At 27.6% G+C, this 16,385-nt stretch overlaps 1 protein-coding gene across 5 annotated transcripts in view; it reads right to left on the reverse strand.

Moving 5' to 3' along the window:
• The window catches only part of alpha-Catr (alpha-catenin related), an 81,317-nt gene that overhangs the window by 48,684 nt on the left and 16,248 nt on the right, over positions 1–16,385 (reverse strand). Inside the window, exon 1 of one of the 5 annotated variants that reach the window (XM_015321851.2) lies at positions 3,813–7,906. The exons of the other annotated variants lie outside the window; for them this stretch is intronic. Coding sequence (XP_015177337.1) covers positions 3,813–3,845 — 33 coding nt within the window. The 5' untranslated portion in view covers positions 3,846–7,906. Of the gene's footprint in view, positions 1–3,812; positions 7,907–16,385 lie in introns of those variants that run through there. 5 annotated transcript variants of the gene reach the window in all.

Genomic DNA, 16,385 nt, shown 5'->3' on the forward strand with positions numbered 1-16,385 from the left:
TTCTTTTTTTTTTTTGTTCATTAAAGTCCACGTGTTGATTACACATGCAGGAACATATATATAAAAAGATTATTATTATTATTATTATTATCATCATTTTTTTTCTTTTTTAGTTTTGTTAAAATAAAATCAAATGAGAGAACATTTTTGTTTTCTCTCCTTATTATTATTATTCTTATTATTTGATTGTTCTATTATCTCGTATGCATATTTAACCAGTTAAGTGCGTTCTCAACGTGTATACACGTCGGACCAAATCTCTACTGCGGTGCGTTTGACGTGTATACTCGTCGTGTCAAATAAAACAATTACCATTCACTATAAAAACTTAGAAATCTCAATAAAATGTAATAAGAATATTATTTGGTGATATGTTTTCCCATTTATATTACCAATTACGATTTCTATGTATTTTATTGATATTTATTTAATTGATTTTTATTTATAAGATGTGCCCGTTTTGCTCAAAAAAAAACAAAATGGAAAACGCAAGGAAACAAGGTTTTTGGTTGTACGACCTGTGAAGTGTCGCACTTTGCTTAGTACCGTGGCTTTCAAACATATCACACATACATAGTTTGAAATTGTCTACAACTATTTTCTTATTTTTCTTCTTTATTGCTTCCTATCTTCAATTTGTTCTTGTTTATCTATTTTATTATTTTTTTTTTGACAATTTTCAAGCTTTTATTAAAGAATAACGTATTCAGAAACGAATTGTTAGTTTTTTTTTTGACTTTGAATAAAAAATGTAATCCTTCCTTTCTCGTTTTTCGTCAAATGTAATAATAAATACCATTTGCTCTTTGGTTCGACGTGTATACACGTCGTTTTTAATTCCGTACCTTGTGGTGATCTTTTCAAACTAAATTTCACACAGTCAACTGGTTAAATATATTTGATCCATTAAATTATTTTTATTTTTCATCGTGGAAAGAAAGAATTTTGTAAAATAAATATTTGTATATTAGAGAAAGAAATGGAGATATCGTTCGAGTATCGAATATTTTGCAAAGAAGGAGAAGAAGAAAAAAAAACAAGAGGATGAGTAAGAGAGAATAATAAAGAAAGAGAAAGAGAAAGAGAAAGAGAAAGAGAAAAAGAGAAAAAAGAGAGAGAATAATAGTGACGTGTAATAAATTTAACTTCCGTAAGATTAATGATAGGTGAGAATGCACCTGATGGTGTAACATAAAACTAAAATGACACAAATGAAATGCGTATTTATGATTACAAAAATAATATCATTGAAGAATGAATCTTTTTAAAACAAAAAACCCTCCCTCCTCCTCCCCTCCCCCAAAAAAAAAAAGAAATATAACAAATAAATCCTTTTTTTTCGATATTACAAACCCTCCTCATCGTTGTATTTCACATTATCATAGTTTTCGTTGTTGTCTGTACATATTTACGTTAAAATAACCAACACAAAGATAGAAAAGAAACCACACATACACACACACACACACACAAAAAAGACAAATGTACCAAATAACAAACAAAAAAAAGTGGAAGAAAAAAAAGTAGTAGAAAGCGTATAAAATGATCCCTATCCCCACTCTCGTCTCGCAGAGAAAAGAAGAGTGGGGAAAAATCTTTCGGATAGGGCGTAGAATAAGCAAAAAAAAAAAAAAAACAAAAGGGGAAAAAAATGGAAAAAATGTTGAACGTACCAACCAGGCAGTGTCTCAAACGAAATGTATTATGTATATATATATATATGTATGTATATATGTGTGTGTATATAGGGTGTACGTATATATAGTATGTGTGTGTGTATATATATAAAGGGGCTCGAAAAAGGATTCGATAAGAAAATCTGTCGTTGACCTCTCTCGAAAAATGCTGATTCGAAAAAAATAGCAACCCAACTCCGTAACAACTCGGGCGGGACTCTCGTTTCGTTTTTTTTTTTTTTTTCATCTTTTTTTCCCCCCCTTTCCTCCCCTTTTCCTCTCTCTCACTCTCTCTCTCTCTCTCTCTTTTTCTCTCCTTTTTTCTTTCTCCTTTTTTCTTTTTCTACTTTTTCTACGTGTTTTAAATCTTTTCCAGTTCCGAACGTTCCCCCTTTCAAGAAAATCCGAAATTCTTTCTTTCTTTTTTCTCTCTCTCTCTCTCTCTCTCTCTCGGTTCAATTCGATTCTATTCAATTCGATTCGATTCGATTCGATTCGTAAATGTTTCACGATATTTTAGCCGATTTCTTTTTTTTTTTTTTACTCGCGTTACTTTCGAAAATCACGTTTACTCGATAGCGAAGTAAAATGTTCATTTCCGTCATTGAAATTCCTTTTTTCGGTTATTCAATTCACTTTTTTTCTTTTTCTTTAATTTTTTTTTTAATTTTTCTATTAATGTATTCTTTTTTTATACTTCTTCTTCATTTTATATTTGGATTTAATAAATGTTCATTTCCGGCATTGAAATTTCTTTTTCCGGTTATTCACTTTTTTTTCTTTTTTTTTTTAATTTTTCTTTAATTTTTCTATTAATGTTTTCTTTTTTTATACTTCTTCTTCATTTTATATTTGGATTTAATAAATGTTCATTTACGGCATTGAAATTTCATTTTCCGATTATACAACATTTTTTTCTCCGATTTTTTTTTACATATTTTTTTGTTTTATCTTTTATAATAATTTCTCTTGGTTTTTTTTTCATCTACTTTCTTCTACATTGATTTTATTCTGTACTTTTATGTCAATGTTTTTTTCTTTTTTCTTTTTTTCCTTTTTTTTTCCCGCAGGATAATTGATACGATGGAGAAATATGTTATACAGAATTCTCGAACTGGGAGTGTGTTTATATCAGGACCCGATATCGATTATACCAAATCGACAATAATATCAAGAGAGAGAGAGAGAGAGAGAGAGAGAAAGAAAGAGAGATAGAAAGATAGAAAGATAGAAAGAGAAAATACTTGAATCTCCAAGGTAAACGTAATCTAATCTGTGAGATTTTCTAATTATTCCACTTTAACTAACTCTGTTAATAAAACGATTTCCTAACATCTTCAAAACGAGTTAAAGTTTCAAAGAATGATCATCCTGTTAGAGTTTGTTCATTAAAATGAAAGAATCTAATTATCCCAGAGAAAGAAGAAATAGAGACAGAAAGAGACAGAAATAAATAAATAAAAAAAGAAAATATTCAATATATCATTTAATAAATATATAATATTATTATTATTATATATAATACCAAAAAAAAAAAACAATTTAAATGTGTTGCATTTCAATCTTCCTTCAAAATTGGCACACGAACTAAATATATTTATGTATATATTTTTGTTGTTGGAATAATATAAAAAAAAAAAACATAATTTAATACATAAATATTATTATTAAATATTCCAAATATTATTATTATATATATATAATACCAACAACCAAATATTTAAATGTGTTGCATTTAAATCTTCCTTCAAAATCGGCACACGGAACTTTCCAACCAACCCAATATATTTAATATATATTATTTTTCGTTCGAATAATAAAAAAAAAACCCATAATTTAATAAATATATATTATTATTATATATTCCAAATATTATTATTATTATATATATAATAGCAACAAAAAAATATTTAAATGTGTTGCATTTAAATCTTCCTTCAAAATCGGCACACGAACTTTCCGTTTCAACCCAATATACATACACATATATATTTTTTTTCTGGTTCCAATAAAATGGTTGTAATAAAATAAAGAAAACCCCATTGACATTTAGAAGATTAATTAAAAAAAAATTGCTTGTTTCAATATTAACATTTACTTTGCGTAAAATGACGATGATTTCTTAGTTAAACATACCTGTCGTTCGGCAGCCATGCTTCCTTCGTACATATTTGCAGTCTCGTCGATAAAACAATCACACAGACACACAGATACACACACACACACACAAGCTAGTATCGCGAAAGTTCAACAACAACGACAACAACAACAACAACAACAACGAAAGAGATCGTTTTTTATTTTTTTTTTTATTTCGTTTTACGTATGTAGAAGTTGCTTGTGAGGTGTCTTTTATTAAACGATAAAAAGAGATTATATTTTCTTCTTAATCTTTTTTTTTTTTTTTTTTTTTTTAATCTCTATTATTGTGTTTATCGTTTATTCTTCCCCTTTTTATTTTTTATTTATTTTTTCAAATAATTATTATTCTTAAATATATATTTCGTTACAATTATTGCATTAAACACTTTGTCACGTTGTTAATAATTTGGTTTCACACAATTAGGAAATATTCTTCTTTCAAATTTGATTATTTATATATGTGTGTGTATGTGGTATGTATACGTGAAAGTAGTATATATCCAATTTATTACGTATTATTCGTGGTATATATTTTTCTATATATTTGTCATTGTAATTTTTCTTGTTTATTTTTCATAAACGTTAATCTCTCGTCGATTATGATTAAAATATACTTTGTATTTTCAACGATTTTTTTTTTTTTTTTTTTTTTTAAATGGATATGTTCTTCTATTTTTTTTTTTTTTTTTTTTTTTATTTTTTTTTTCCCCCACTGTCTGTGTCTATTTTATTTATATTTATATTTTTATAATATTCTTTCATAAGAACGTATAGAAATAATTAAACTTTTTTTTTTGTATTTTTTTTTCTCTTCGAGTGCAGTGCGATTATTGTTCGTTAACGAGTGTCCACTTACTTTACTATCAATAAATTCTACGAAATATTATCAATCGAATAAATAAACATTATAATATCGTTAATAACTATTTATTGTTTCGTTATCTTTGTCGTGGCTATAATAAATAGCCGTTTTTAGTATTATTATTATTATTATTATTTATTTATTTATTTATTAAATAAAATTAGAAGAAAAATAGATCATGTGTGTGTTACGTGTATTTATGTATATATATTTCTCTTCTTTTTTTTTCTATGTATATATCAACGTATATATATATATATATATTTTTATTTTTTTTTTAATTAAGAGGAAGATCTCTGGGTATTTTTTGTTTTCAGGCAAATCGTGCCCTTAGGCTCATAATAAACGTCTTTTTCAAATCATCATTTTGTCAAATGTGCGTTTATTAAACGTTTTCTTCTCTTCTCTTCTCTTCGTTCTTTACACTTGTAGAATTTGTTCTCTTTTTCTTTCTATTTTTGTCTATTTTTCATGTTCTATTTATAATCCTCGTGTTGAAGAAAGGGTTCAACAAATTTTTCAAGGATTTTTAATGTTTTTTTTTTTCTTCTTAATCGTGGCACCTCGTTATCATTAAGGCACACCTCGCAGAGAAAAAGATGAAAATCATTGAAGGAATAAAAAGTTGTAGTAGTAGTAATAGAACTAGTAGTAGTAGTTGTATTTGTTATTGTATTTAACGTTGTTTTCAGATGAAACAAAATTCCATGAACTTCTTCAGACAATTCCGTTGAATAAAATGATTAATTATATTTAATCAAAATTATTTAATTTAATCCATTCGTTAATCTTCTTCTTTTTATTCACTATACGAAAAAGTATAATTCCACCCCTTTATGGTGTCGTCCACAACGTTGATTTCAGATGAAACAAAATTCAATGAACATCTTCATACAACACCAATAGATGAGATACTTCATTATATTTAATCAGAATTATTTAATTTACTCCTTTCGTTAACCTTCTTCTCTTTGTTCATTATGGTTACGAAAAATTATAATTCCACTCCTTTTTATGGCATTGTCCACTTATGGTTTTTCTGTATCTTCCTCGAAGTAGAACAAAAGGACGACGAACAAATGTTGAGGATAAGGGAAAAGTATGAAAGTGATAATAAAGTAGAAGCAGAAGCAGATAAGAAGGAAAAAATATGATTGGATTGGATTATTATTATTATTATTATTATTATTATTATTATTATTATTATTATTATCACAATTAGTATAGCAACAATAGCGATAACAATAAATCGAAGAAGAAGAAGAAGACAAGCACGAGTAGTAGTAGTAGTAGTAGTAGTAGTTTCGTTTAACAACCGGCTTGCTGTACTCCCGCGTGTCTTTCACGATGTGAGCGAGCATGTGGCCGTGGTGGGGGTGGGGTTGAAATGTGAGAGAGAGGGGTGTGTTCTCCCTGATTTTATTTTAAATTAATTTCTTTATTTACTTTTTTTTTTATTTTTCTTTCTTTCTTTCTTTCTTAGTTTCCCCTTTCTTTTGTTATGTGTAACTCACATGCACTTAACATACACACAAACTCACACACATATACATATATACATAAGTTACATATATATATATATATTATATTTTATCTCTCTCTCTCTCTCTCTCTCTCTCTTTCTATAATTTTCTATTTTTTTATTATTATTTTGTATATATATTATATATCTTCTTTTTTTAATTCGTATTGTTTATTATTATATTGTTGTTAATACGACGTTATTACAGTCGACTCGTCTTTTTTTTTTAATACGTTTCACGCATATCATTTTCCTCTCTCTCTCTCTCTCTCTCTCTCTCTCTCTCTCTCTTTTTCTCTCTCTCTCTTTTATTCTCTTTCTTTATTATTATAATTTTATTATTATATCTTATCTCGTATCAATTCAACTTCGTGTTTTATTTCTTGTGCGTATCTTCGTTAATTACTATCGAGAGAGAATTATAAAAAAAAATAATAATAATAATAATAATATTATTATTATAATAACTTATTTCAATCGGTACGAGTTTCTTCGTCAGATCGGTCTCAAAGAGAGAGGGAATAATAATAATAATAATAATAGTAGTAGTTGTTAGTTGAAGTAGAACAAACAACAACAACAACGATGATAGATAAAAAAAAAAATTATTAAAAAGAATTAAACAATTAATTCAGAAAAAAAAAATATATATATATATATATATATATACGTGACAACAAATAATATTAATAATAATAATAATAATAATCGTATAATAAACAATGTTGAACGCGTGTGTCGTTTATTCGTCGGCAAAGATAAAAACAGGTAGACCGACGACAACTCCGACGACTACGACGACGACGACGACGACGACGACTGGCCTCTCGAGTACCTAGGGGAAGACTAAACCTCTGTGATACGAGGAACGACTACCGACCGACTACTACTACTAGCAGCAGCTGGCAGGTAGGCAGGGTGCACACTGACGACTACTACAACGATACTGACTACTACTACTACTAACAAACGAAGACTACAACCACGACGAATACAACGACGACTATGGTGTGTGACGAAGATGAGAGATTCAACCACTTCCCCTCCCACCTCCTCCTCCTCTCCTCCTCTTTCCATCTCTCTCTCTCTCTCTCTCTTTCTCTCATACAGTTTCTCACCCTTCCAACACTCCCACCCTTAACTGTGTTGGAGTCGCGCGCGCGGTCTACGTTTTGCCCGAGCACAGGCGCAACCCGGTTGGTTCCCTTCTACTACCCGACCCAACCGACAATCAATACGACAGCAGGCCCGTACTTTCGCCCGCGAAATCTCAATTTTTTTTTTGTATTTCATTTTTTTTGTATTTTCTTTTTCTTTGCTTTTTTATACCACCGAAAATCTCGAATTCTAAGATGGTATCGTTTACGTTTACCTTTTGTTATTTTCTTATTGTACGTTAGATTTGTTTGCACGTTTGTATTCTCATTTGATTCTTTAGATTGTACGTTCATATTTTTATTTTTATTGTTTTTGTTTTTTCTTCTTCTTTTTCTATTTGTCTATGTATTTTTTTTTTTCTATCTTTCTATCTCTCTTTTTATCACTTTTTAATTTTCTTTCTTTTCTATCTCTAATTATCTCTTTCTCTTTCTATTTATAAATGTATGTGTGTGTGATCATGTTACAGGGAAATGTACTTTTAGAATCTTTTGATTTTAATTTTGATCTTGAATTTTAGACAATTTTTCTTATCTTATCATTTCTCTTATCTTTCTTAATATATATATATTCTCAATGAGAATAAATAAATTTTAAATCATATGTAAACATAATAAGATATTTTGTAAATATTATATGGGAAGGATCAAAAAGGATACCTAAAGTACCTATAGTAAAGGTATTTTTGAAACGTTTATAATTTTTATCAAAATTTCAAGAATTTCGATTTGATCAACAATTTGAAAATTTATAAATTATTATATATTTAATGATAGGTCTTTTATTTTTTGTCACGATTAATAACGAATTATTTATGTCATATTATATATATATATATATATATATATATATATATATATATATATATATATATATATATTTAAAATATATATTTATTATATTTAAATAATATTAAAAATATATATATATATATTTTTTTATATTTATATTTTTCTAAAAAAATATATACATATTTTCATAAATAATGGAGGTGGAGGTGGAGGTGGAGGTTTAGGTGGAGGTTATATATTTATATATTTATATATATATATATAATCTCCAAACATATTTTCATAAATTTTTCTTATGATTAATAACAAATAATTATTGTAATATATATATATATATATATATATATATATTATATTAATTAATTATATTAATTATTATATTATATATTATATATATTTCGTTTAAATTCACGAATGAAAAATAATAGAAAATTTACATTTTATGTAAAATGAAAATTACCATTATTTAATTTCACCCAACGTTAACATTGTTTTAAGATTAACATCAACCCAACTACTACTACTTGTTTTTCTTCCCTCAGTTTGCTTTTTATTTTCTTTCTTTTGTTTTTTTTTGTTTTTTTTTTTTTTAATCTCTTATTATCCTTGGTACGTTCATTAACTACGTTTATTCAAAACAAAATGAAAAAAAAAAAAAAAACGAGATGTATTCGGAGTATTTATTTATCTCACCATTGTGTCTCGTGTTATTTTCATTCATTAACTACTACGAACAATGATTTACTACTACTACTATTACCCCTTTTTTCCTACGCACCCTACCCACATATTTTATTATATCTTTTTTTTGTTATATTCTCATTTCACGAATGTTCACTCATTATTCTAGATAAACTACCAACACCAAAAAAAAAAAAGAAAAAAATATCATGTGTGCAGATCACACGTGTTAGAAGTGAAAAACCTTCTTAAAACCTTCACTTCGAAAGAATCAGTTGAATGCAGAGTATCAAGAATAAGATAATTGTAAAGTTTATTTACTATAAAAAAAAAAAAAGAAAATATCATGTGAATGATTTTCAAAAAAGTTCGATGTGTCTACGAAGAAATTAGTCAATGATCGAAGTACTTGCATTTTTCCAAAAATTCAATGACTTACGAAGAAATTCGTCCAATGATCAATGAACATTGACTGAACTACTTTTCGTAGACTCACGTGCGCATTGACAAATTTCTTCGTAGTTCATTGATTTTACAAAAAATGATAAAAAAAAATTTTTTTCCTACATTCGTGCATGTTATGACTGCAATTTTCATTGGGGGGAAAAAAAAAGGATTACGAGTAACGAGGAATTAAATGGGAACGTTGGTTCGATCGTTTTCAATGATCACATTGGTCCAGGCAGCTAGCTGGCACGTTTCGTATCGCCAATTTAAAACGTACTTACTAATGACAAACACACCTGGTATTGTATATTCCAAATTATTAATTTTATATACACAAATGGGTTAATTAAATCTTTTGCCAAGGTTGTGACAATAATTTATCGAAGTATATCTTTTGCAGATAAAACGTCTCACACGTTTATCAAAAATATATTGCAAATAATCATTCAATGATTTCGATAAATAATTGTAGAAATTTCATTTAAAGAGATATTTTTTTTTAGAAAACCCCCAAAAAAAAAATTAAAAAAAGAAGTAACTTCATTTTCATTGATAATCTAATTACGTTTTAAGTGTGTGGGTGGGTGTATGTACTTAACAATAATTAATATAATTAATGTTATTTTTAAAATTCTTTTTTATGAAAATCGTGATACATCATTAAACTTTGATGTTTAAATTAATATAAATAACCTAATTTATAATTTTAGTAAAAATATATAAATAATATAATAAATAAAAAATACTCAACTTATTTATTTTAAAAAGAATAAATAAATAATATAATAAATATAAATAATGTAATTATAATAGTTTTAATATAAATATAAATATCTTGTTTAATGTATTAATTAATTTATACAACTATGACAAAATTATTAAAAATAATTATTTCCATCTATAAAAATACCATAAAATATAAAAAAATTTAATTATAATTTTAATAAATAATTACTTCCAATTATAACTATAATTATAATTACATTTTTACAACCCTCAATCCTATTGTAAAATAAACCTATTATTTCTTAGTAGTTAAATTTTCATTTTTTCTTTCTTTTTTTTATTACAACGATATATTTGGACAAAAAGTCAACGAATAAAAATATATATGTATAGGTATATTCTTTTTCTCATTTTGACTGGTAAAGTACACAAGTATTCGTACTCACTCAGGCAAGCCTAAGGAAAGTAAAGTAGCTTTTCATTGGTGGAAACGAGTCACGTTCGAAAAGGATGAAAGAGGGTACTACTACTACTACTACTATTACTACTACTACTACTATTACTACTACTACTACTAATACTACTACTTACTATTCTCTCTTGCAAATTTAAGTGAGAGAGAGGAAGAGAGAAAGAAGATCGTGTGTACGATTGGCTTATTACTAATTCAGTATAGAAATTCTTCTAACATCGTTAAAATTGTCGTATCGAATTAAAAGTGTTACTACTTGGCAACCATAAACAAAGCTTTTGTTTAACAATTAAAAACACAAACCCAAAAAATCGAATTGTAAGCATAAAATCAAATTCATTATTTTGCATACTAATCGATACATAAAAAATTGTTTTATTACTTAAAACTAAAAATTTCTTTGGAATGAGGATCATTTGAAAAGAGAGAAGAAAAATGTATGGTAACAGAAAACGAAACGATTAAGTGTCAATAAAAATAAGTCAATTATTTTAATTAGCGTCGTACGGGTTTTTTTCAGATTCATATATAAAATAACCTTACTTTTTATATTTTTTCATGTGTTATTTATTTAGGATAGTGTTAAGTTATATCGAAGTCCGATAGATCGATAGTTCGATAGAACGATATCTCGAAGTTCGATATATCGATAGGTCGATAGATCGATATCTCGAAGTTCGATATATCGATAGTTCGATAGATCGATATCTCGAAGTTCGATATATCGATAGTTCGATAGATCGATATCTCGAAGTTCGATATATCGAAGTTCGATATATCGATAGTTCGATAGATCGATATCTCGAAGTTCGATATATCGATAGTTCGATAGATCGAAATCTCGAAGTTCGATATATCGAAGTTCGATATATCGATATCTCGAAGTTCGATATATCGATAGTTCGATATATCGATATCTCGAAGTTCGATATATCGATAGTTCGATAGATCGATATCTCGAAGTTCGATATATCGATAGTTCTATATATCGATATCTCGAAGTTCGATATATCGATAGTTCGATAGATCGATATCTCGAAGTTCGATATATCGATAGTTCGATATATCGATATCTCGAAGTTCGATATATCGATATATCGATAGTTCGATAGATCGATATATCGAAGTTCGATATATCGATAGTTCGATAGATCGATATCTCGAAGTTCGATATATCGATAGTTCGATAGATCGATATCTCGAAGTTCGATATATCGATATCTCGAAGTTCGATAGATCGATATCTCGAAGTTCGATATATCGATATCTCGAAGTTCGATAGATCGATAGTTCGATAGATCGATATCTCGAAGTTCGATATATCGATAGTTCGATATATCGATATCTCGAAGTTCGATAGATCGATATCTCGAAGTTCGATATATCGATATCTCGAAGTTCGATAGATCGATAGTTCGATAGATTGATATCTCGAAGTTCGATATATCGATAGTTCGATATATCGATATCTCGAAGTTCGATATATCGATATCTCGAAGTTCGATATATCGATAGTTCGATAGATCGATATATCGAAGTTCGATATATCGATAGTTCGATAGATCGATATCTCGAAGTTCGATATATCGATAGTTCGATAGATCGATATCTCGAAGTTCGATATATCGATAGTTCGATAGATCGATATCTCGAAGTTCGATATATCGATATCTCGAAGTTCGATATATCGATAGTTCGATAGATCGATATATCGAAGTTCGATATATCGATAGTTCGATAGATCGATATCTCGAAGTTCGATATATCGATAGTTCGATAGATCGATATCTCGAAGTTCGATATATCGATAGTTCGATAGATCGATATCTCGAAGTTCGATATATCGATAGTTCGATATATCGATATCTCGAAGTTCGATATATCGATAGTTCGATAGATCGATATCTCGAAGTTCGATATATCGATAGTTCGATAGATCGATATCTCGAAGTTCGATATATCGATAGTTCGATATATCGATATCTCGAAGTTCGATAGGTCGATATATCGAAGTTCGATATATCGATAGTTCGATAGATCGATATCTCGAAGTTCGATATATCGATAGTTCGATAGATCGATATCTCGAAGTTCGATATATCGATAATTCGATATATCGATATATCGAGGTTCGATATATCGATAGTTCGGTAAATCGATATATCGAAGTTCGATATATCGATAGTTCGATAGATCGATATATTGAAATTCGATATATCGATAGTTCGATAAATCGATATATCGAAGTTCGATAGATCTATAATCGATCCAGTTTGATCACTTTTTACTTTATCAATGAAATCCTAAAAATTTCTTTCTAAGTCCTTAAATAATTTTTGGTTATCAACTACTTTGGGGACATTGACACTGTATACACGTTTCATTAATGATGTCCTCAAATAAATCTTTATACAAATATATGTATACTTTGAGGACCGTCCTCGAAGTATACAAAACGTGGAATGAGTTTCGAGGACTGTCCCCGAAATAGCCAAATGTCTTTAAACTATATCTTATTTAGAAGAAAATGGTCTCAAAGTAACCAATAGACATATATATGTATATATGTCCAATAGACATATATATATAGGAAGATGTTGAAATAATGAAAAAAGTATAGAAAGAAAAGAATTTGATGTGTGGGGTTAAAAGAGAAAAAAGGGGAGTTTAACGTAGGGTTCAAAAGAAAAAGAGAAAGAAAATTAGAAGAAAAATGATTCTGATGAAACAGAATGGACAAGCAGAAAACAGTCCGCTACGCGTGTTCGTTCTGATCTTACGGTTCGAAAAATCTTTTGTATGTAACATCGACAAAATATACGAACAACCCCTTGCTTGTTCGATGAGTTTAACTTTTCTTTCTCTTTCTTTTTTTCTTTCTTTCTTTCTTTCTTTCTTTCTTTCTTTCTTTCTTTCTTTCTTTCACTTTTGTTTCAAATGACTCCCTATCGTTTTCGATTCGTTATCGTTCATCGAATAATGAATTTGAACTTTGATATTTCGTTAAGAATCTTTTTTTGATAGAAAAAGAAAATTGTTTTTAGAAATTTTACATTAACTGTTTCAATCACATTGAATATAAAAAATTATATACTATGTGTGTGAACAAAAAAAAATATATATATATACTATAATACTCGCGAGAGTAGAAAAAGAAGAAGAAGATGAAGAGAAAAAAAATAGGGGTAAGGTATGACAACGCAACAACAACCCCTAAAGTCAGTGAACCGAGCAACCTAGTGATATCGCTGCTACCCTAAGAACCATTCAGCTTTCACTAAACCAACACACCGAAAACACATTTACTTTCATGCTTATGTTAGACTAGTGACATAAAAGTGGTAGAGAAGCTGTTCAATCGTTTCAAGCGGTTCTCGCGTTTATCTAGTTTCTCTTGTTCCTGTATTTTTTTTTTTTTTTTTTTAAACCCTGTTTTACTTCATCTTTTTATCTTCCATCATTCGTACCATGGAGAATTCCGATTATTCACTTTTTCATAGAAATATTATAATAAAAGTTCTATTGGGGTTTGGCAATTAAATTTTAAAAAGCCACCTATCGACAAAATCAACAATTATTTATTTACCAACAAAATATATGCGTTCTAAACACAAACTGGAGAAGCATACACACACTCATACAAAATTGGGTAACCATCTCTAAAAAAACAAATTCGTCTATAAACCAGAGAACGACTATTTTTGTTTTTTTGTTTTTTTTTTTTTTTTATGTAGCAATAAATATTAACTTGACCACTAAAAGCTTGTTTTATGTTTTATGTTTCTATTTTCTTTTTTTTTCTTTTTTTTTTTCCAAACGTTACCACAAAACCACTTCAATCATAATTCGTTCGCAATCGTTTTACTATGAGATGCTTTAAATAATCTTTAATAAGTTTTGACATTTATGGAACTAGCCGTATAAATTCTACTATATATATATATATATGTATATGTAGTAGTAGTAATAGTATTGTAGTAAAAGTATCTTGTAAATCATTCAAACCCTGCTTCGTTGAAATAAAAAAGTAATCGGCTTTTATCAAGAAATAGATATCCTGTATTCTTTTTTTTTACGAGCTTGTTCCATTTCCTTATACATATACACATATATATATCATTTTCACTGTATGTATATAACGTTTGTGTGTCATCTAAGACGATATGTGTTTTATGCAGTATAAGACAGTATAACTTCCTGTAAGTTACGAGTAGGGATCCTATTTTACGACATCCCCCTTCGTAATGGACGCACATCACGTCTAAGGCATTGTTCTAGTATTATCGTATCCTTTGAGACACTCTGAACCGATACTACCAATGTTACCACACCATTATCGAATTTTCACACGAAAAAATAAAATATATATATATATTTAATAAAACACCTTTGTGAAAATCTATCTAATTTTCTTCGGATTTGTCAATAGAAAAAGAAGAATAAAAAGATAATAAAAAAGATAAATATAGTCAAGAAAAGAAAAATAGAAAAAAAAAAATATACAACAATAAATGTAATTATAATTACAATATAAAATAATAACAAAATAATTTAATTATATTATAATATTTATAATCAAACTCTTCAAATTAATTTTCTGCTCGTGGCAGTTTCGAGTTAGCTTTTTTGTTTTTTTTTTATTTTCATTTTCAAAAATAAACAGCAACATTCGTCGTATTTAAATATAATTTATTGCTCAAATTCAGTTTGATCAATTGAATCAAGTGGTAAAAACTGAATGAGAGTATGAGAGTGAGTGAGAGAGAGAGAGAAAAATAGCTGAGGAATAATTTCAATGAAATAACGGATTAAATATCATCAACGATTTTCAAATGTTTATTTCCTCTTGTAAAATTATTTTTCATTCGATACACGTGTATAGAAAATTGTTAACACTTTATATATATATATATATATATATATATATATATATATATATATATATATATATATATATTTTATCGTATATAGTAAAATAGAATGTGTGTACACGTGCGGATGATACAAGTCGCATTATCACGTAATTTCTAGACTAAAGCTCGAATAAATTTAATTAGGGTGTATAGTTACACGTGTCGTCGTGGAAAGCTTTACAGTTTCGAATAGAAACAAATCCAAAGGAAACATAAAAATAATTTTATTTAGCCCTTCTTTATATTCGTTTTTACAATTATCTTGAATTTCTTTCCACTTTTCTGTTCCTCTAGCCTCACCCCCAGCCCTTCTTAATTTTATCGTTCACTTACTCGTCCCATTTTAATTTCAAAAATAAAAATGTTTAGTTTAAATTAATCTCTTGTTCTCACTCTCTTACTAACGATTTAATTGTTTTAAATAATTGTAATTAATTATAGACACTTGATTACCATGTATGAAGTATTAGCTTCATTTACATTTCATGTATTACCATGTATGAATGATGATGGGTTCCTTTTTCCATAAATCATATATATTATACTTTTGTTTTCTATAGTAAAATATAATAATAATAATAATAATATGGTGTGTATGTGTATGTGTGTGTTTTTGTCAGTAATTTGTTTTCTATGCTTACCTTAACCCCAAAGGATTATTATTATTAGTAATTAAAACTTTAGATAATTGGTATTTTACAGACGAGTAATTATCAGTTTAAAAAAGGGGGAAATTTAAAGTATAATAATTAATTAGTTTTGAATATATAATTATGAAAATAGAGAGAAAGGGGGTTTAAATAAAAAAAATAAAAAAAATAAAAACTTAAGAGGGAAAAAGGTAAATTTATTTTATTACTGTAGTTCGTATCATAATTATTCTATATTTATAGGAAAAAGAAGTGTATAATAATATGAATTTATGTAAATGTTTTTTTTTTTTCAACTTATGCCATATATATTTTATAATATATTAATTTTAATATATAACAAAT

Source organism: Polistes dominula, unplaced genomic scaffold, assembly GCF_049000335.1.
Source record: "Polistes dominula isolate Pdom_NZ unplaced genomic scaffold, Pdom_raw_medaka contig_49, whole genome shotgun sequence".
Classification (NCBI taxonomy): Eukaryota; Metazoa; Arthropoda; class Insecta; order Hymenoptera; family Vespidae; genus Polistes; species Polistes dominula.